Raw genomic sequence first — 23,547 nt, 5'->3', positions numbered from 1 at the left:
TTCACTAAAGATTTGTTTAGCAGGTAGATCTCATGTTAAATGTTCTTAACATACACGCGAAAACCAAGAAAAAACAAACAAAGAAAAGGGGACACAGGAAACTTTTGGAGGCGATAGATATGTCTATTACCTTTATTGTGGTTTCATGGGTGCATGAAACCCATATGGGTGCATATGGCCGAACTCAGCAAATTGTATACATTAATTATGTATAGGTTTTTGTATGTCAATTAACCTCCACAAAGCTGTTAAAAATAGAATTAATGTAATTCTGAATAAAAAATACTTTCTCCTAAAATATTTTTAAATAAAAAAATAAATAAAAAGGAGCCCTTGAAATGCAGATGACAAGGGAATTCCCTGGCGGTCCAGTGGTTAGGATGCAAAAAAAAAAAAAAAAAAAAAAAAAAAAACAGAAGGAAATGCCGATGACAACATTAAACAAACAAGCTTGGTGCAGAATCACAAAATATTCTCAGCCTGGGCTTCCCTGGTGGCACATTGGCTAAGAATCTACCTGCCAATGCAGGAGACACGGGTTCAAGCCCTGGTCCAGGAAGATTCCACATGCGCTGGAGCAGCTAAGCCCGTGCGCCACAGCTACTAAGCCTGTGCTCTAGAGCCCACAAGCCACAACAAGAGAAGCCACTGCAGTGAGAAGCCCACGCACCGCAACAAAGAGTAGCCCACGCTCACAGCAACTAGAGAAAAGCCCGCACACAGGAATGAGGACCCAACGCAGCCAAAAATAAATAAATAAATTTATAAAAAAATAAAATATTCTCAGCCTGATTGCCAAGAGACCAAAAATGTGACACGCAAGTGAAAAGTTTGGTGTTTCTGGACCACACAAGCTCAGCCATGGCAAAGAAGATCAGCAGGGATTCTCAACTCATGAGATTCAGTTTGGCTCATCTGCTCATACTCCACATTCTTTATCAAGTAAAGGCTGTAATGGGAAACCTGAAGCATTGCTTAATTAAAACCTCACCCACATGTACACACTGACACACAAACTATGTATTATGAGTCCAGAAACCTTGTAAAACACAAGACGCTGGAATGTTGATTGGATTTACGTGTTGATAAAATTTCAGTGAAATGAGCCTACTATCATGCAAGATTACTGTGAAAAATTTAATTGCGCTAACTGTTCTTTTTGGAACATAGAGAACTATCTGCTCTCTTTAGTAGCATTAATCAGATTTCCCTCTTCCATCGCTACTGCAAGAACAAAGACGGTACTTAAAACTGGATCCTATTCGGCAAAATCTGTAAGTCAATCAGTGGCATCTCACATGCATTTCGATTTCTGCACTGCAGCTTCCAAATGCAGATATTTGAGAAATATAAATCTTGCCTGCTCAAAGCCCAAAGGAAACATTTGACTCTAAGTCATATTCTCACTGATACTTCTTGGTTAAATAAGTCTTAGAAAAACAAATTAAATTACATCAGCAGCTTAAATATTTATTCTCTCTTGTAATTTCCATATCTTAAAGCCAACATGTTTAACTATTAAATGTACATAGTCCACTTAGGATACAAAACTATAGCTGTAAACTTTTTTCCCCAATGACTTATATGTGATGCCTTAGTCATTAATAGTAAATACCGATACTATTTGTATAAAGTAAGCCTTCTGAGTTTTTTCATTCTATTTTAGAGAGAATAATCATTGCCTTCTTATTTTGAACCATAAAAAAAAAAAAGCAGAGTCTCTTCTGTACCTGGTGTATTTTCATACGAAATAAACATTATTTTGATGCTAATCCTTTGGATAATAGTATAACACCTTGAAGCTTTTCTAATGTATTTATCAAAAGAATATACTCTTAGATATGTATTTTTCTCCTCCAAAAATATTCAAAATGTATTCTGAAAGTAAAATAAAACATTTTGGCCAAATAATTACAATCATTTGCTTTCTTTCCTCTCCCATCTGCTTTTAAAGCAGTAATCACAGGCTTCCCTGGTGGCGCAGTGGTTGAGAGTCCGCCTGCCGATGCAGGGGACATGGGTTCGTGCCCCGGTCTGGGAAGATCCCACATGCCGCGGAGCAGCTGGGCCCGTGAGCCACGGCCGCTGAGCCTGCGCTCGGCAACGGGAGAGACCACAACACTGAGATGGCCGCGTAAAGCAAAAAAAAAGCAAAAAAAAAAAAAAAAAAAAAGCAGTAAACACATGTCACAAAATTCTTTGAATAAAGTTCTGCTTTTGAAAATATAGACAATGGAAAGAATATTGTGCATATTGTATCATTAGTAAGACAGCTGTTCTGAGATACGTAATTCTTATCAGTGCATTTATATGGGTGGCTTTCTTTGATGAGAAATCTGGCTGAGAAGAATATCTTGTTTGTGCAATCAAGCAAAATGTTAGCATTTCAAAAATGATTGTCTTTTAAAACACGTTCTGCATGTAGGTGAGGAAAAAAAAATATTTCCCTTCTACTCCTCTAGGTTCTCAGCTAGGGCTTTGTAACCAAACACAGAGTGGCAAGAGAAAAGCATACAAATATATTTAATGCAAGTTTTACATGACATGGGAGCATTTATGAAGAAATGAAGACTTGAAGAAGTGATTTAACTTGAGCATTCTTATGCTAGGTTTAATGAAGATAGGAAAGTGGTGGGAAAATGTGATAGGACAAAGGGGTATGAGCTGAGAATAGTAAACTAGGGGAAACTTGCAAGGTCTGTTCATTCAGAATCCCCTCGTCATCCCTCTGTCTTCTGTGATAAGGCTGCTCCTTTCCTCCGGGGAGGGCACCTCTCGCATGAGGGTCTTAGGGCTTGCTTCAGAGTGTGAAGGGGAGTCAGAGAATCCTTCCTACACCTCTGCTTCTCAGATTCCTCCAGCTTAAAGTATTCAGTATGCCAACACAATATGTTTTGGGATAGTGTGTCCTGAACTCCATCAACTACAACTAACTCAGTAGTAGGTAAAAGATCTTTGTTCTGACTTAAAGTGTGTATGTGTTTACGTGTGTGAAAGAGAAAGAGAGAATCCAAGAAACGTGTATTACAAATTTCAGAAATTCATATATTGGAAAATGATATAAACATTATTTGAAACTTTAACCAAAGGCTATTAAATTGCATTTAGATGTTATTTCTGTTCCAAGTCAAACTTCTCTGAAACCATTGTTGCTCTAATTTTCTTTTAAATTAAGTATAGTTTCTTTTCTTTTAAACACAGAATAAACCCCCAAATTTTTAGCCAATGAAAGTTACAAATTAAGTCCGCATTACCTACAAGCAGCGTGCAAAATCTTAGATAAATATGCCCTTGATATCCATGCCTTAGGACATGCTCTATAAGTAAGACTATCTGTGAGCTTAAGTAAGTCTCTTCGGGTGATACCCAACAGGTGTGTACCTTATCCTTTGTTTTTCTTAGGCATGGCCCAATTTTACTGGGAGATTTTAGTCCCAACGACTTGTTATTCTCATTTCTTTTTAACTTCAGAAACTTGGATCTGGACCAACAGGCTTTTAATCAATCCAATTAAGGGAATGTAAGTGGGAGACCTGTGAGGGAGTACAGGTAATCTATGGGACCTGAATTTCTGGAATCATATGAAGGCATGTTGCACTTTATGCTGAATCACCAGTGTTGCAAAGGGCTGACAATCTACCCTTTTATCATTCAGGTTGCCTCCCTCTGCCCCCTTTTATAAATTAATTTGGTTTTACTGAGGCTTTGATTAGGTAAGTTACAGATGTATTTCTTGATAGACAGACATGATGTACTGGGTAAAAGGAATGGCTATAAATAGGTCTTAGTAAGGTGGTGATAAGATGTCAGGGGAGGGGTAGTGTTCTATATTCCTGTGATTAGGTATTTTAGTGAGCCTATGCCTCTGGAATGTGAACTTCACAAGTGTTTCTCAGTTTTTTTCTCTCCACCCTAGGTAGGACAGAATGGCTAGAGTGAGCTGGAGTTGTGTATTTCCCTTCCACAGGGTCTGGATAACTAGTTTCCCCTGAGGGTAGGCCTTGTTAAAAAGAACAGAGTGCTCTGATGTACAGTTGGCCCTTGAACAACATGGCTTTGAACTGCATGGGTCCACTCATTCGTGGATTTTCTTCAGTAGTAAATACTACAATACTACTTGATCCAGCAGTGGTTGGTTGAATCTGCAGGTGCAGAACTGCAGATACGGAAGGCCAACTATAAAGTTATACGTGGATTTCCGACTGTGTGGGCATTGGTGCCCCTAACTAACCCCTCCATTGTTAAAGGGTCAACTGTATTTCCAGATGGTTCCTTTTCCCCTCCCTGTGACAGAAGCACAATGGGATTTTTCCCTAGTGGTTACTCTTAGAACCTTGTGGAACTCCTGGAGGTAAATCTCACAAAATTGTGGAAGTCCGCCTGTGACTAGGTTCTCCTAGAATTTCCAGCTCTCAGAGTTGTCTGCACTGCACCTCTGGCAATTGGTCAATCACAGCTCAGGTTTTCCTACCCTACCCTGGCACTGGTTCCCCCTTATAGTTTTTGCTCATGAGTCTCTGCTCTGGGAAGTAGGGACTCCTTGTATTTACCTGTCTCTCCAGTCCTGGGGACAGTGGTTTGCCCTATGTCTTCCCCTGTCCCACAGATCCAAGAAGAGCTGTTGATTTTTCAGTCTGTTCAACTTTTTGCTTACTGTTAGGAGGGAGGGGTGACTTCCAGGCTCCAGTCATGCAGAACCAGAAACCAGAAATTCTAAATATATTTCAATCACTGCAAAAATTAGTAGTTCAAAGAGTACATAGATCAAGGAAATAGATTACTGAGAAAAAACCCTGCAGCATAGAAGGAAAAATACACAATCTCAGTATGATGTCTTTTAAAAAGGTAGCAAATGAACAATGTGTAATTACCAACATTTAAATGGCAAAAACAGACCCGCGGGAGAAGAGGATAAGCATGGTGAGGCATTGGCGTTTTGCAAAGCCAGCTTAGAACAGTAAGTACACCTTTCTCCATACAGAATTCTATTCAAGCAGTTGCTATAACAAAGAAAGACAATAAAAAATGGAGGATCAAGGTGGAGACATACTGGAATGCATAAAGAGGTCTCATTGAGTAAGGAAACCACTCTCCGCCTTCTGAAAAGTAACAAAAAAGCAAACTGGAAGAAAAGGCACAACCTTTTGGTTGCATATGCAACAAAGACATCATGATCCTGAGAAGAATTAGCTCCTTGTCAGTCATTTATTTCCAAATTGCAGCAAGTTGACGATAAGATCAAGGTAATGGTTGAAGAGACCTTTGCTTGGGCAAAAAGATTATAATCATACCACTATATTTAATCTTTAAGATATATCAAATGCATTTAATCCTCTTAATACATACTCTGGTGGCATTTCAAGATATTTCCATTGACCGTGAATTCAGTAGTCCTAATAAACTTATGAATATATTATGTTGCCCTTCCATTAACAAATTGAATATGATGTTATACAAGGCATACTAGTTCACTGATAATTCAAAGGCAAAGTTTGAAGATTTATTGTCTGCATTTGATTCTCACTCTCAATTCTTGTTTTGTTGGGGGAAAAATTGTTTTCTTGCTTATGTATGATAAAATATACATTGTAAGGATTGTCATGCTTCTAATAATGTGTTCTGTATAATTAAGGTGGATTACTAGAAAAGTCTAATGATTTAAACTCTAATTGTGTAACTGTTATTTTCATAGGAAGTTTATAGAGACTCATCTGAAAACCATTCCCAGTCATGCATTTTCAAATCTGCCCAATATTTCCAGGATGTAAGTCAATTTTTTTAATATAAAGAGAAGTTTGCAATTGTGACGTGTTATTTTCTAAATGTGTTCTATCAAGAAAAATACTTGTTATATATCGCACTTGCATAAGTCAATAACATTCTACATTTCCAATATATATGAAGTTTATGTACAAGATGTTTATTTGATTTGGCTACATATTTATTCCCTAATTCCTAAATGATTTTTTAAACCTAAAGTAAATTTAAATTCCTTTGGCCTTAAGAATTTAATAATTCTTGATGTATTTCAATATATTTTGAGATGTGGCAAAACCTTAGCCAGGAATCTCTCCCATAAACAGATCTATATATCTATCTCTAATCTATCTATCCCAGTTACCAATTCCTGATTTTCTTTTCACCACTAGTACAAACGTTTACATTTTGTCATAAATGTAGCCAGTGATTTCAGACTTCTCACTTTAAAAAATAACTAAAATTAATTTGAAAATTTGAAATCGTAGAAAACTGAATTGCTGTACACTCAAGAGTGAGGAGAAAAAGGGGTTCCATGTTGCATTGACAAAGAGTGTCTGAAATGAGCCAGGTCTTTATTTCATTTAGTTGATTCTGACAAGCAATGCAGATAATCCAGGCCTACCAATGACATTACCACCAGCCCGTGTGGTCTCTGGCTAAATTTATTCATTTCATTACCATTTATTGAGTGTCCATTGTGTCATGTCAGGAGCATTTGATGTTTTTGGTTGTCACAACTGGAGAGACGGGTGCTACTGTCATCTAAGGGGTAGAGGTGAAGGATCTACTCAACATCCTACAAGGCATAGGATGCCCCCCACCTCCAACAAAGCATTATCTAGTCTACAATGTCAGTAGTGCTGAGACTGAGAAACCATCCCAGCTGAACATCTCTGCAGTTTTTTCTTTTTCTACCAGCCCTTCCTTTTTCAAATTCTTGCCTCCTTTGGTTTCCCTGCTGTTGTTCTCTCCCTCTTTTTAACATCTTACCCTGGCTACTCTTCCTCAATTTCCTCTCCTGGATTCCTATTTCATTTCATTTCATTTCATTCAGTTACTTACATACCAGTTCTTTGTTTATTTTGTCCTAATTCCTTTATACCCTCCGCACCTTGAATGAAAACTCTCATTCCTTTGGCTTCACTATTACCTAATACAACTAAGTCCTAAATGAGTATCTCTAGCCCTGAGTTGTTCCTGCAGCTCAGGCCTGTATTACAAACTTCCTTCCAAATAGTGTCACCTTGATGTCCCACAGACACTTCAAACAACATATCCAAAATAAACTCATCATCTTCCTCCTAAACTGTTCCCTCTCTACTCCTTCTTGTAACAGCAGCACCATTTAGTGGTCTGAAAGCTAAAAGCCTCAAATTCCCCTTTAGCTCTTCCTTTTCCCTGATCTCCCCTATACAATTGCCTATTTGGTGTCTCTACTTGGCTATATTCATTCATTCATTCATTCAATGAATATTTATTGAGCCCTACTTTGTGCCTGGCGCTTTGCTAGATGTGTCACGTACAACAGTAGACAATACTTATGGAGCCTCCAGTTTCCTTCCTAAGAGAGTGGTAAGTGCCATGATGGGGTCAGTTCTAGGGTGACCTGGGAACTCATATGAGAGGTCTGTTACCTGGATATGGGGTGGGGTCAGGGAAGGCTTCCTGGAGGAAATGGTGCCTAATTTGCAATGTGTATTATCTGGCCAAAAAACAAAAGATGGAAAGATAGTTCCAAGCAGAAGAGAAAAGGGATGTCAGTGAAGTTAAAAATAAGTTTGTTGAGGCTGGAACTTAGGCTGGGAGTGGGGACAGTAGAGAAAAACAAAATTGGGAGGGAAGCGAGTACAGGGCCTTGTGAATCATTTGAAGGAGTCTGAAATCTTCCCTAAGGACCAAGCCACAGAACGATTATAAGCAGGGAAGTGAGAGATCAGATGTTTTAGAAATATTCCCTGGCTGGGCTGTGGAAAAGGGGTGGAAGTGGAGCAAGGCTGGAGACAGGAAGTTAGTGAGGAGGTCGATGCAGTGCCTGGGGAGAGGGGACGGCAGGTTGAATGGTGAAGGCTGAGTGGGAATAAAGAAAAAGTGGCCAGGTTTGAGAAATAAGGGAGAGCGGACAAACTTAAAAGTTGGTTGATTTTGAAGGGGGAAACAGATGGAGAATTTCAACGACATTTCTGACTAGGACACCTGTGTGGTTGATGAGCACATTTGCCAAGGTAGAGAAGTTTTCTGTGCATTTGCTATGGAGGGACAGGGGGTAAGTTAGGAATTCAATTTGGGGCCTGTGGCATTTGAGGTGCCTTTGAGGCATCCAGCAGCTATGGCTAATAGATATCAGGATAAAATTCTTTTATTAATTCATTCAAGAAATATTTATTCAGTCCCTGGTATATATCAATTATTTTTCCAAGAGATAGGGATACATCAGGGAACAAATGCACAGAGAGCCATGCCCCTGTGGAGTTCACATTCGAACGAAAAGAAATAGGCAAGGAACCAAAAACATAATAAATAAATACATTAATACAGAAGGGAATATGGATATGGCAAAAAGGAAAAAAAATCAAAGTAGACTAAGGAGAACTGGAAATTCTGGGTATGTAGGGGTACTCAGGAGAGATTTTGGTAGAGATTAAGACTTGAGAGTCATAAACAGGTAGAAGTAACTGGGACCAGGGAAAGGCATCAAAGAGAAGGAGAGGCTTAAAAAAAAACTGAAGAAAGAACAATTTTAAGAACATGAGGTCCCTAAGAAGGCAGGAGGGAATGGGGTCCAAATAGAGGGATTGACCTTTTACAGGAAGATGGACACCTTTTGTACTATAACGAGAAATAGTAGTTAGAGATGGGGCAGGTGCAGGTAAATTAATAGGCTTATTAGAGAGGGATTCCAGGAATTCTCATCTCAAGGTTTCAATATTTTCTACAAATTATTAAAAAGATTATCTACTAATATTTGGGTAGAAAGGGCAGAGTTAGAAATTTGAGAAGGTTTGAAATAAAATGATGGGCAATAAAAGAAGGAAGTTTGACTGGGATATTCAGGGCATCCAGGCAGATTTGAAGGTCCTGATGAGGACTCTTCCAGGGGGACTATGTTTAGATTCTCCAGTCTGGGTTAAGTGTGCCCTGAACCCCATCAAAGAATTTATCACTCTACATATTAATCCCATTTACCTGTCTGTATCTCCCACTACTGTGAGTTCCTTGAAGCTAGGGAACAGGTCTGAATGGTCAATGCTCATTTACTGACATATAGTGAATGTTTAATAGATATTTATTTAATGAAAGCATACACACATACGTAAATAATAGTTAGGGAGCTGTCACATCTACAGGGCAAGAGATCACCAGGTAGCTTTGCCTGGAACAGTACAAATTCCCACCTATTATTCTGGCATAATTATTAATAGCACCCTGCATTAACTCACAAAAATATCCTATTGTGGATGATTAATGATATGGTTACTCTAGTTGTTACATGAGACTTGCATGCTTAGAAGAAATATGAGGAAGAGGTGGGATCTGATTTTTCCTGATTATAAAAATGGGATAAGCAAGTAGGGAATCACTGCTCTTATCCCACTGAATAAATGGTTCCTATATATTGTCTTCGCAACCAAGCTATAAGAGTCCTCTAAGGAGGTATCATTCAGTTGGAGAAATTGGAACTTCAGTGATCATGACATGTGCTGAATGACTAAAACCTTAAGAAAGCTTTGCACCTCCTAAACTAAGAAATTCGGGAGAAAATTTGGAGCAGTGGGTATGATGCAAAGTTAGGAAAACAAGTTTGCAGCCTTCAAAATTAATCTTGTCCTTCAGATGGCTCAGCTTCATCCATTCTAAATCCCCACAATCTCTACACAATAAATTAATTCTTTTCAACATCTTCAGTGGTTTCCTCTATGTTAGAGGTATGATATTTGGATCAAAATAATTTATGTAATGTTATCCACAAGTGGTAATGACTTGGGAGACCTGGTAAATCAAAGGATAATTGTTTAGAGAATAGATAATTCAAAACAGAAAGCACAGGACCTTTAGAATACACACAATACCCATGAGAAAAACACTCAAATGGAACAGTCAGCACTCCTCTTATAAAAATTGTATTAATGAAAATATTTTACTGGCAGATTCAATTCAAACTATAGGCCAGTGGTTCTTAACCCTGCCTGCGCATTAGAATCATCTGGGAAGCTTTTTAAAAATAAAAATGTTTGCCCCATCCCTTAAATACTCTGAATTAATTATCCTGGACCGAGTCTTGGACATCTTATGTTTTAAAAGCCTCCCAAATAGTTCAGTTGTATGGCCAGGGTTGAGAAGCTCTGCTACGGCCACAGGTGGACACCATCTGTTAATCATTAATTTTCCCAAATGTCATAGAAATGCCTCTCAATAAAAAGCCGTCATTGAATTTGGCTGCATTAGTCATTCTTATTACAAGATAGAATTTAGGAGACTTTTTGAAACATCATCCCTTATGTATTCTCGACAAGTTGTATTTAGAAGTTTCTCTTTTCTCCTTTTTAGTACTTAAAACTTTTATTTGTGTTGCCTTTCAATTACAAAGTTCAAAATAAATATTGAGTTTTCAGCCTCTCAAAATCAAGAAGAGAAGTCTTGAGAGAATATATAGTCACCACCCTATGGAATGTTCCACTAGAGAAATGTGGCTTTTTCTTCATCTTCTTTGTAACTACATCTCTGACCTCATGCAATTAGCTACTCCATTAAAAATGCCTCTTATTTATTGGTGAATTCTTTTCTAATGTCTTTCATTTTCTGCCATTTTGAGTAACTCTCCTGTTCATTCATTCACTCAGTCATTCACTTAATCCATATTTATTGGACGTCTACTACATGACAAGCAATATGAAAGGTACTTTGAGTGTACCTTCAGTGTCCATCAGAAACAGACAGTTCCCCATTTCAGAGAACTGGTACTCTAATGAGACATCAATCACATATCATCCAAACACTTGCAAAGTTTCATTGTGATAATTAGTGGAAGGAGAAGTTCATGGTGCCATGAGGATATACTATGCAAAATTTGATCTAATCAGGAAATTTGGGGAAAGCTTCTAAAGGAAGTATCTGTTGAATGAAACCAGAAGAATGAATAGGTCCAATGAATTGGGAAACTTTCAGATAAAACAGGATCTAAAAAAAGTAATAACTAATTTTAACATAATTAGGGAGAAACCATGAGGGTTGTGCATGTTGCATGACCTGGGAAGCCCCTGACAAAGAAGTTACATCAAAATTAATAGTATGTTTGCAGTTTACAACCCTACTAACTTTCTACTTTGTTTTATATTTTTGTGATGTTCAGCTACTTGTCAATAGATGCAACTCTGCAGCGGCTGGAATCACATTCCTTCTACAATTTGAGTAAAATGACTCACATGTAAGTACAATGAAAAGTGAAGCATGAATCCAAGCCACAGCCAATCTTAATTGATAATTTGGGGGCTCCAGATGGCAATAGCAACTAGAACATGGGTCAGAATTTCCATTTATATTCAATTCTTAACTTGTTCTCACTCTCAGTTTATGTTAATTCATCCTAATTCTAACTTGCATGGCTGGAAGTTAAAGACAAAATTAGAAGTCCTCTTTTTGAATTGTCATTTCTTTCTATTACTACTGTGTCAACGGATTTTATTGACATGGATATCAGTAAGTCAATAAATATTTACTGACCACCTACTGGATTCCAGGGCCTGTGCAAGTTTCTGCAAAAACTAACTTTTTTCCCTCATTTAGGAAAGAGAAATGTAGCCTTGTGAGATTAGAACAGGAGTGGAGTTAAGAGCTCTGGCTTTGGAGTTGGTCAGAGTTGGGTTAAAACCCTGGTTTCTTTGCCTGTCATTGTCTAACCTTGATGTTCCCTGGTGGTCTAGTGGTTAGGTCACAGCAATCTCATTATCTAACCTTGGACATGTCATGTAATCCTTCCTAACCTCAGTTTCCTCATTTGTAAAATAATGGTAATAAGAGTTCCAACTTAATATGCTTATTATAAATATTGAATGACATAATGCATGTAAGCATTTAGCACAGTGCTTCCCATATAAAACCAATCAATACACTTCATAAATAATTATTCTGTTTTTATTTCTGTAGTACCTTGCAATCTATAAAAAGTTTTACACAAATAATCACATTACATTCTTTTAAGCAGCCATGTATTATGAAATATTAACTCTCTTTTCTTGATGAAGAACAAAAATACTTATCATCTATGAATACTTAGTATGTTCTAAACATTATGCTGAACATTTAAGTACTTTATTTATTTAACCTTCAAAAAACAACCCTGTGAAGTAGAGATTATCATTTGTATTATTTATTTAAGAAAAGCATAAATGTAGAGAGACTAAATACATTATCCTAGGTCACAGAGTTACTAATGGATAGGGTCAGAGGTTTTACATCATAAATAAGTGACTCAAATCTTCTTTCCCTATGTAATACAGTACGCTGCCTTTAACACATTTTTGACCAGAGACGTATTATGGCCACAGGTGTTAGTTTCTGCAAAAATCCCCCGGACAATAATGTGTTAAGAATACTGAGGCCCAGAAAGTTGTCTCCAGCTATGGTAGGCTAGCGGACATTATTATATCAACCATTGGTTTGAAAACAACTAGAGGAGCTAGAAAAAAATCTGTTTAAAGGTATTTGAGTGTTATGAAGGCAGCAAGAACTTAAGGGGAGAGAAGCAAATCCCCAAAACAACATTTGATTACTTTCCTCTTGAAGTATTTTCTAAACTGTAAACAACAGCTGAGAGGCTGCCCAGAGGTTTAGGCAGTCTCATAGAGCTAGGGAAATAAAAACTGGAGTTCAAGGCTTACTAAGGAGATGGTTCCTGGTAAACACCCAAGGATTTTAGCTGGGATGCCTAAAAGAGCTTCATCCCAGAAGTATGGTATAATGGGAAATAGATCAGTCCTCACAAAGACTAAAGCTCAGCTTTCAATAAAAAATAACCAAGCATACAAAAAAAAATTAAAAATAAAGAATTTATGGGAAAAATCAAGAGAAGAAAACAGACAATAGAAAATGATCCACAAGAGATTCAAATATTGGAGTTATCAGACAGACTTTAAAATAACTATGATCAAGACATTCAAAAATTTAATTGCCAAGATAGAGAATTTTAGAATAGAACTGGAAAATATTTTTGAAAGGATCAAATGGAAACTCTAGAATTTAAAAATTCAATAACTAAAATAAAACCTAAATACATGAGTTTAACAACAGATCTACATAGGTCAAAAGAGAGTAAGTAACCTAGAAGTTAGGTCAGAAGAATTTATCCAACCTGAAGCATGGAGAGACAAAGAAATATGTGGCACACTAAAAAGTCTAGCATACCTATTACTGGATCCCAAGAATAATAAGAGAAAGAATGAAAGAAGCAATATTTGAAAGAAAATTTCCAAAATTCATGAGACATCAAGTCACAAATGTAAGCAGTACTGCAAACCCCTAAAGGATAAATACAAAGAAAACCACAACAAGGCACATCATAGTAAAAGTGCTAAAAAATCAAAGAAAGAGAAAATCATAAAAAGCAGCCAGAGGAAAAAAATACATAATACTTTCAAAGAAGTAACAACATGACTGAAAGCTGACTTTTCAACAGAAATGATGGAATCCACAAAGCAAAAAGTAAGATATCTGCAAAAAGGAGAACTACACAAATAACAACAGCAAATATCAGCCAAACTAACAAAAAGATTCTCTGAAATTGAAGACAAAAGAAAGACATTTCGAGCAAACAAAAGCTGAGAGGATTCATCACCATTAGGCTCATATTAAAGAAACTGCTAAAGGGAATTATTAAGGCAAAAGGAAAATAATCCTACCTGATAGCACAGAGGTACAGGAGGAAATGAAAAGCAAAAAACAAAAACAAACGAACAAAAGAGCTAAATATAAATTAACCTCAACTGTACAAAACAAAACAAAACGTCTTATGGGGTTTAAAAAACAGGCAGTCTTTGCTCTGCATGATAGTGTTGTATCATAAAACTGTGCATGCTGAAACTGTGCAAAGCGATCTTAATCAATGATAAAAAGATTATTTTTTGTGACAAAAATTCTTGTCAAAACATTAAAATCTCTCTTACTATTGGGTTATAAATGCATGGGGAAAGTAAAAATAGTAAAACTAATATTTTTAGCACATTGTAATTTTAAACGTTAGAAGCATTTAGAAGTAAAATGTTTTCTTTCTTTCTAAAAAGCTTATCAAGAGTAGTTTGAATAGCACACACATTTTTCTCTGTTGTATATATAACTTACAAGAGAGTATCACGTCACTATCTTGGCAAATTGTCATACTCCTTTCTAGGTCTGGATCAGCTTCCAATATCTATCCTCTGTTCTTTCAATGTCAAAATATTTCTGAGAGTCCCTTTAATGTAAGTTCTTTTTTTTTTACCAGCATCATTTCTTTGGGGACATCTTCATTCTTTTATTCACAACCAGTTTTCTTATTTATGTCAATAATGCACCTTCACTTAAGTTCCTCTTATTAAATGTCTAGAGTCTCTCAAATGGTAGCAGTATGGACGTTCCCATGGTTAGCAGTTTCTATGATTCTATTTACATTTATTCAAATTTCCCTTCCAGCACTATCACATTTTGTTTCTTTGTTTCTTCCATCTTTGTTGGTCAATTACCTCTTTCAATTATCCTCTTTTATAAAATGTTGTGTGGGTTTATCACTGAGAGTCATGGAGGCAACACAACTGCACACCTTATTGTTTGTATATGAACTGAATAATAGATGCTAGGTGACCTATCACCAATGACTTTGAAAGGAGCGGTATAATTGATCACCTATCATGATGTGCATCTGTTACTTACATAGTGATGCGTGGACTGAAGATCTGGCAGCAAAGTTTGTACTTTATGCAATTACTCTTAGTTAATATATTGTGGTAACAAACTTGAACCATGTGGTTGGAACCAGTTATTATTTAAATTTAACTAAATAATGGTAACTGAACCTCATGCATATGGGAACCATGCAAAGCAAGGACTGCCTGTATACATAGAATTCAAATACACAATAGCAAACAAAGCGATGGGAGGGTTTTAAATGGTGTTAATGCATTCTAAGTTCTTTGAATTGTCTGGGAAATGGTAAAAGCACTAACTTATATTAGACTTTTACAAATAACGAATAAATATTCTAATCCATAGGGCAAAACCTAAAATAACTGTAAAAGAATGGATAAATCACAAGCTGATAATAGTGAGGAATGGAATAATAAAAATTAATACAAAAAGGGCAAGAAATTAGAAGAAATGAAGAACTTCTGGAACAAATAGTAGATTTAACTCCAAATAACCAATATTTACATTAAGTGCATAAAAGGACTAAACACTCCAATTAATACAAAGATTGCCACATAGGTTAATTAAAAATGCTGCTTATAAGAGACATACTTTAAATGTAAAGATATAGAAAGATAGAAAATGTAATCATGAAAATATTAACATGCAAACAGTAACCAAGGGAAAATTGATATAAACATACCAATATATATAAAGCATGAAGCCTTGCTATATATAAAAAGAAATTTTACTATGATATAAAAGGATTACTATACACTGTACGAAAAAGATATAATGATTCTAACTTTGAATGTCTATAAGAGCATAGCTTCAAACCATATAAAGCAGAAAGTAACAGAACTAAAAAAATAAAATAGATAAATCCACAATCATAGTGGGAGTTTAATATAACTTTATCTGATAGAACATATATACCAAAAAAGTAAATAATCATACTCATAAGAAATTAATATCTCAGTAGCTTACAAAAAATTAAAATCAACCATATTCTCTGACTAGTAGGTAGTACACTTCTAAATAATCATGGATCAAAGAAGAAATCCCAACAGGTACTAGAAAATAATTTTAACTAATTGTCAATAAAAATATGACAAATCAAAACCTGTAGGATACAATTTAAGTTATACCCAGAAGAAAATGTATATATTAGAAAAAAGGCTGAAAATAATTCATTTATATATCTTTCACAATAAATGTATAAAGGAACAGTGAATTAAAACCAAAGAAAGTAGAACAATACCCAAGAAAACTGAGAATTCAGGTCATTAAGAACAACAGTTAAAATTCAAAACCAAATCTCCAGACTCCGAATATAATGTTCATTTATCACCCATTTTGCTCCTCTGCCCCACTCACCAAAAAATCAAGGCAACTGATTTGTAATAAAGCTCTATATAAATCCTGCATCTCTTAAAAGCAACTGTTTTGTTTTATTACAGCCTTTTTCTCATAAAGGTTCTAGTTGTTAATATTTCTCTTATAAATATCCATTTTCCCTCTCTGAGCAAAAGTGTTAACTTCCAAAAGCAAAGGAAACTATTAAATACAATGACTACAACAAGGATGAATTTGAAAATGGGTTTTTAAAAAGATATTTTCCTTATATATATGAGGTATTGAAAGCCTAATATCTTAGAAAGTAAGAGAATAATGCATCTTGCATTCTTCAAATTTTCCTACTATATATCCAACATTATTATGTGCAAATGGTTCTAGTCAACATGAAGGATAAATAAAGACTTTGGGTGCCAAACATCAATAATTTGTTTAATCCACAGACCGCATGGTACTGTCAACCAAAATTTCCTGGGATTCCTGAGCACAGAATTAAAGCCCTCTGATTTATTTAGGAAATAGCTCTTCACCATGTTGGATTTGCTGCAAGGGTAGGTACAAAACTAAGGAGCACTGATCTCAAATGTCAGTGCATGTTGCCAGTGCTTATTGAAATGCCTCAGTGAGCACATCAGCAGTTAAAGAGCATAATGTTATTCTGTTTTGTGAATATATTTCCTTCCTCAGCTGCCTTCTCTCTACCCCTTTCTGACCATGTGATTTGGTGAATAGACTGATCTAGGGCTACAGAGAACTCACACGTCATCATCCCCACTTCTAATCATCTCTCCAATGCCTTTTCAAACTTTTCCTGCCAAAGCTCAATATTTGTCCTCTGAGACAGCTTCTTAATTCATGTTTAGATTTTATTCCCTGCTATGAATTGGGGTGGTAGAACATAAACATTGCTTCTGTTAGTGACCATGAGCTAGGTTTCCAAAGATACAAAGCTACCCATTCATTCAATAAATACGGTATGTTTAACACTGTGCTAAAGCTGCGGTAATTGCATCTTATAGCTAAACATACACAATAATCCACTATTCAAAATAGTGGATTATTCTATTTTTATCCAAACCCTCTTCCCCTGGGCTCTGTGATACCACACTCCCAGCTGTCCTCCAACCATGCTGGTCAGTCTTTCTCATTCTCCTTTGCTGGTGTCTCCTCCTTCCCCACTTCAAAATGTTGGGGTTCCATATGGCCCAGTCCTGTGTCCTCTTCTCACTCCACACTCTCCCCCATGTGATCTTATCCAACAAGTCTCAAACTTACACATCTAGTCCAGGCCTCACTTTTTAAGTATTGGACCATTAACCTATTGGTCTACTTGACATCTCCTCAGTTGTGTTACATCTCTCTCACTACTTAAATACCCCAAACTGAAATCTACCTCTCCTCCTGAAATCTGTAACTCCTCTGATACTTGCTGAGCCTGTATATGGCACCTCCATTCACCTTACTGCAAATCCCAGACACCTGAAGGGATCACTATACCTTCTTTCCTCATCACCCACTTCTAATCCTTCACCACGTCCTGTCCATTCTACTACGCTAATATATAAAAAATTCATCCTCTTCCTCTCCGCTGCCACCACCCTTGTCCAATCCACCATCATCTCTTGCTTGGACTACAATAACTTCATAGCCGAACTGGTTTTTCCAGTTTTGGCTTCCTCTATTTCATTTCTGCACAACAGCCAGAGTGATTTTTCTCTTAGGATAAATTCAGAGTCTTCAACATAAACTTCCAGGCCCAGGACTTCAGCCGGCCCTGCCCACCTCTGTCTCCTCATCTTGCTCCATTCCTGCACACCTGTGTTCTTTAGTTCCTTGAACAGTCCAAGATCTTCTCCACCTTGGGGCCTTCACATCCTTTTGCCTCTGTCCCTAAAGTTCTTTCTCTCTCTCTTTACCTGGTTAACACTACCGATTATTTTTTCAGCCTAAATATTACTTACACATACCCTTGATCCCACCTAAATGAACCCTTCACTTGAATCTATGATTGAACCCTTTATTTTTGCTTTATAGAACTTATTAAAATTTGTGAGAACAATGCAAATGTGTGAAGACAATAATAACTGTTTCCACAAGGCAGTGTGTTTTATGTGCCAATCACTCACACCATCAAACCAAAACCAAAAAACGGGGAACAATTAGATATATTCTAAACATGCACTTTTAAAATCATGAATTGAAGTAGAAGACTGAAGAAGTCTGAATTAATGAAAATTACAATTGATAGAACATTTAGTATTATGTGTGAACATACACAGATGCATATATGTTTAGCTGTCCTTAATGGAGAATTTACCATGTCCCAAGCACTATGCTGAATGCTCAACACACATATTTACTCACTTAATCTTTGCGACAATCCTCTGAAATAGCTACTATATTTTACAGAAAAAAATGGTGTTCAATAACTATATATATTTATATATAAAGTGCATTTTATGTAAACATCACATAACTGGACCTTGCTTTTCTGTCTAATAATCCCTACCCTTTTTTTTTTAGTCCATTACATTTACTGTAATTATTGATATGATTTAAACCTGCCATTTTCCAATTTGTTTTCAATTTTTCTTCTCTGTTCTTTGTTCCTCCTTTGTTTTCTCTTGGATTAATCAGGTTGTTTCTGCTTTTGTTTTTGTTTTCTAGTATTCTGTTCTATCTCCCCTATTAGCTGTTTAGCCCTTTGTAATATTTTCTTGTGGTTACTCAAGGGATTATAATACGCATCCTTCACTTATCATAGTCTACCAAGAACGATTATACCAATCCCCATATCATGTAAGAAACTTTTGAAATTATAATTGCATTTGCTCTCTCCCATTTTTTGTTCTGTTTTGTCATATATTTTATTTCTATATATGTTATAAATCCCACCACATTGCTATTTTTTAAAAGAGTTAATTAACCTTTAAAGAATTTGAGTAAAGAAAAACTAGTCTTTTACATATATTCCCATATTTAATATTTCCAGTGTTAATTCCTGCCTGTAGATCCAATCATTCCCTTTAGCCTGAAGAACTTCTTTTAGCATGTTAGTGTGGTTCTGTTGGCAACAAATTTTCTCAGCTTTCATTTATCTGAAGATAACTTTATTTTACCTTAATATTTAAAAATTAGTTTTGCTGGGTATAGAATTCTAGCAAGGCAGTTTTTTGTTTTGGCCCTTTGAAGGTATCTTTCCACGTCTTCTGGCCTCCATTGTTCACTCATATTCTCATCATTGTTCTCCTATGGATAACGTGTCCGTTTATCTCTGGCTGCTTTTCAGGCTTTCTCTCTATCTTTGGTTTTCAAAATTATGTACCTAGGTGATATTTTCTTTGTCTTTAACCTGCTTGGGGTTTGCTGAACTTCCTGGATCTATGGATTTCTGGTTTTGTTCAAATTTTGAAACTTTTGCCCAATATTTCAACAGACTATGGTGGAAATGACATCATGCATTTTCAGGCCCAGTCTTTAAGAGAACTGGCAGCTTTTAATTTAGACTCTTGGAGGCTTGAACCACTATGTAAGAAGTCCAGCTACACTGATGGGAAGACCATATGGGGAGGCCCTGAGATTACATGGAGATGGAGAATCAGCCAGCTGAACCTAGCCTTCTAACAACCCGCATCAGAGCCAGGCATAGAAGCACAACCATCCTGGACCCTCCAGATTGATACAGACACCAGCTATATACCAACCAATGATCCTAGGGGATGCCACATCGGGCAGAAAAATTGCCCAGTTTAGCACTGCCTGAAATCCTAATCCACAAAATTGTGAGCTATAATAAAATGGTTGTTATTTTAGCCATTTAGTTTGGGATAATTTGTTATGCAGCAATAGATGGCCAGAAGAGGTGGGACACTGAGAATTTGTAATAGAAAACTACAAGAATGGCAGGTCTCTTTGCAAATTATTGAGGGTCCTAAGTGGTTACAAATTAGTTCTCCTCAGTTCTAAATTTCAGCTAAGATACTGGTTGGACCCAAAAGTGTACATATGATAAAGATTTATGACTGTAAATTGTGTACATATGATAAATATTTGTAACTGTAAATTGATGAAACACTAGCCACATCCATCTTCTATTTCATTTCCTTTATAAAGAAGCCAATAGCATATAGTAGACGGTTGCTGTTGTTACTCCTATTAATAGTAGCTACCAATTACTGGATGCCTTTTATGGGCACACACTCTGCTAAAAGTGCTTCACATATACTGTCCCACTTAATAATACTAAGCCTCAGTTTCCACTATGTAAAATGAAGATGGTAGTAAGTATCTCACAGGGCTCTTACCCAAGTTTACTCAACTAAGAAATTTCAGAGTCAGAATTTGAAACTAAGAGTGTCTGCCTCCAGAACCAATGCAAACTCAAAATATCTCTTTAATTAAAAGAAGAAATAATTAAATAAAGTGCTGCCCTCAGAAATATGTTTTTACTGTTTTGTGGATTTTTGGGGTTTTGTTTTTGTTTTGTGGATTTTTTTGAAAATCACAAGTAAATAAAAATTCTACAACTGGGTAGGTAAAACGTGTGATTTACAGCAGATAGTGAGGTAAGACTTAATTTTGCTGATTCCCTGAATTGAATCAAGTGGATTTATTGGAGGTTTTGAGAGCACCAGTCTTAGTCCTGATCATTAAATAATCATGAAAGTAGCTGTATACATCTTCCAGGCATATATACACTACCATGTGTAAAACAGATAGCTAGTGGGAACCTCCTTATAGTGCAGGGAGCTCAGCTCAGTGCTCTGTGGTGACCTAGATGGGTGGGATGGGGGGTGGAGGGGTGAGGGAGGTCCAAGAGGGAGGGGATATATGTATACATATAGCTGATTCACTTTGTTGTACAGCAGAAACTAACACAACACAGTAAAGCAACTATATCCCAATAAAGAAAAAAATAAATTGAAAAAAAGAAAAATCATTTTTATAATGTTCTATTTCTAGTGGAAAATCTGCTGATAAACTTACATTTTCCTCAATCTGCTTCAAAACTCTGAACATTTATAAACTCTCTTTGAATTAGCATCTATTTTTTAAATTCCTCAATAAATTAAAAATGCATCAAAATCATGAATATCACCTTCCATTATAGATTATTTTTCCCCAGTTATGTAATGGAATGTTAGTGGTAAAATACTTTATCGATAATTATCATAGTAGAATAATTAAGATATCTCTCACTGAAAAGCCTTGATACACAGTAGCAGAGACAATAAAACTCAGAAAAGTCTGATGCGAGGAATAAGTTGTTAACTTTGGAGTATACAGTGTAAAACCTCTCCCCTGACTTATGAATCTTCAGTAAAATCTACATTGCTCACTTTCTGATGTGAGTGGATTCCTTATTATCAGCAGGCAAGTATGATGGAACAGAAGAATGATGGGACAGTCCATATCTGGGTTACATTTTAGAAAAATGTGACTACAACAAGTATTTTTTAATCCTGTAATCTGGTGTTGAAGAAGTCCTCCCAAACTAAAATTGATCCATTAATAAGCATTTTAGGATAAAGTTGTTCAATAATTTTGAGTCATTAAACTTACTCTTATCTTAAATTTTAAAAAAGAAAATGTAGGAAATAACTTAGTCTGTGAACTTATAGACTATTTCTGAAAAGTGAGTGTTAGTCCAAAAATCAGGACTTTAGAAGCTAAGGATCAAATATATACAAGAGCTTTGACAGCCTTGTACTTTTTAACCCAGTAATTCCATTTCAGTACATTTTCCCTAAGCAAATAAACATAGGAGTGAGAAAAAAGTTCACATAGAAAGCCATTTGGGGCTTCCCTGGTGGCGCAGTGGTTGAGAGTCCTGCCGATGCAGGGGACACGGGTTCGTGCCCCGATCCAGGAAGATCCCACATGCTGCAGCGCGGCTGGTCCTGTGAGCCATGGCCGCTGAGCCTGCGCATCCGGAGCCTGTGCTCCGCAACGGGAGAGGCCACAACAGTGAGAGGCCCGCGTACCGCAAAAAAAAAAAAAAAAAAAAAAAAAAAAAAGCCATTTGTCCCAGAATTAATTTATAATAGCAAAACTTTGGAAACTACTCAAATGATTAGGTAGAAAAATGGTTTAGTATGAAATATTGAGCAACCATTAGACATCTTTTGTCATAGACTAATATCAGAGGAACTGCTTTTGACACAATGCTGTTAAAACAACAACCACCACCAAATATATCTACGGAGAGAAAAAAACTGATTTTCTTTGGATCATGGAATGATGGGAGATTTCACATCTTTTTGATGTGAAAGTGTTTACAAGTTTTGCAATGTATATATATATATATATTATCTTTATAGTCAGATGAAATAAACTTTTTAAAAATTAAGGAGTCCTTCAATATGCATTAATTTTGAAATTAATACTTGATGTTAAAATACATGGGTGATTCAGCTCCCTCCCACTGGTGCAGGTCCCGTCCCTATTCTTTTGTCTCTGTTTTTTCTTTTTTCTTTTGCCCTACCCAGGTACGTAGGGAGTTTCTTGCCTTTTGGGAGGTCTGAGGTCTTCTGCCCACGTTCAGTAGGTGTTTTGTAGGAGCTGTTCCACATGTGGATGTATTTCTGATGTATTTGGAAAGAGGAAGTTGATCTCCGCATCTTACTCTTCCGCCATCTTGAAGCTCCTCAGTCCAGTTTTTGTCCCTAGGCATTCTTTAAATGTCAGTCTCTTCCTCCCACCGTCTCCACTTGCCTTATGTTACTAACGTGATGGTTGCATGAGATCAACATTTTATGGTTTCACATTTGGAAAAGGGAATCTCAAGCCTGTATTGCACAATTTTCTCTGTTCCCCATAAAGCTCAATTAATCTCATATTAATTACTCTTCTAGCCCTTTTACTTCAGTAATTACTAAACTTGTGACTGCCATAATCTGACTTTCACACGTTTCATGCTATTAGTGCAGAAAACTATCCATTTACTTCAAATCAGACGGATTTTATAAGGTGAAAAACACTTTTCAGCATGGGTGAACTATAAAAACAAAATACGTGGGTGATTTATTATGTGATAAAAGCCTATCACAAAATGTTACTTCAACATTAATTTACTTAATTCTTAGTCGCAGTTTTCACATCGGTATAGTACAGCATTTAAAGCATTTAAAGTATTTAAAGTAACAAAATTCTGGCTTTGCCAACATATTCACATCTTGGGGTTTTTTGTTTTTTGTTTTTTTTTTTGCGGTACGCGGGCCTCTCACTGTTGTGGCCTCTCCCGTTGCGGAGCACAGGCTCCGGACGCGCAGGCTCAGCGGCCATGGCCCACGGACCCAGCCGCTCCGCGGCATGTGGGATCCTCCCGGACCGGGGCACGAACCCGTGTCCCCTGCATCGGCAGGCGGACTCTCAACCACTGCGCCACTAGGGAAGCCCCACATCTTGTTTTTAAAGTAGCTAAATAATTAGTTGCTACTTCCCTACACCTCCTGGAGCATGCAGTAAAGTTGCACATGATAGATGTCCACTAATTATGTGTTTAACGAATCTCTCCACACACCACTCACTAGAGTAAGCAGATCTAGTCAAAGTCAAAGT

General features: G+C 36.6%; 1 protein-coding gene across 2 annotated transcripts in view; it reads left to right on the top strand.

The window, feature by feature from the left end:
- TSHR (thyroid stimulating hormone receptor) overlaps positions 1-23,547 on the top strand; it is a gene marked incomplete at both ends in the record, with an annotated part of 164,221 nt that overhangs the window by 86,171 nt on the left and 54,503 nt on the right. For both annotated transcript variants that reach the window (XM_082855132.1, XM_082855133.1), the window contains 2 exons: positions 5,693-5,764; positions 11,108-11,182. In XM_082855132.1, the coding sequence (XP_082711258.1) occupies positions 5,693-5,764; positions 11,108-11,182 (147 nt within the window). The remainder of the gene's footprint in view (positions 1-5,692; positions 5,765-11,107; positions 11,183-23,547) is intronic.

Source organism: Leucopleurus acutus, assembly GCF_964270905.1.
Source record: "Leucopleurus acutus genome assembly, chromosome: 1".
Classification (NCBI taxonomy): Eukaryota; Metazoa; Chordata; class Mammalia; order Artiodactyla; family Delphinidae; genus Leucopleurus; species Leucopleurus acutus.
Note: the sequence above shows the minus strand (reverse complement) of the source record. Positions and strands in the feature narration are given on the sequence as shown.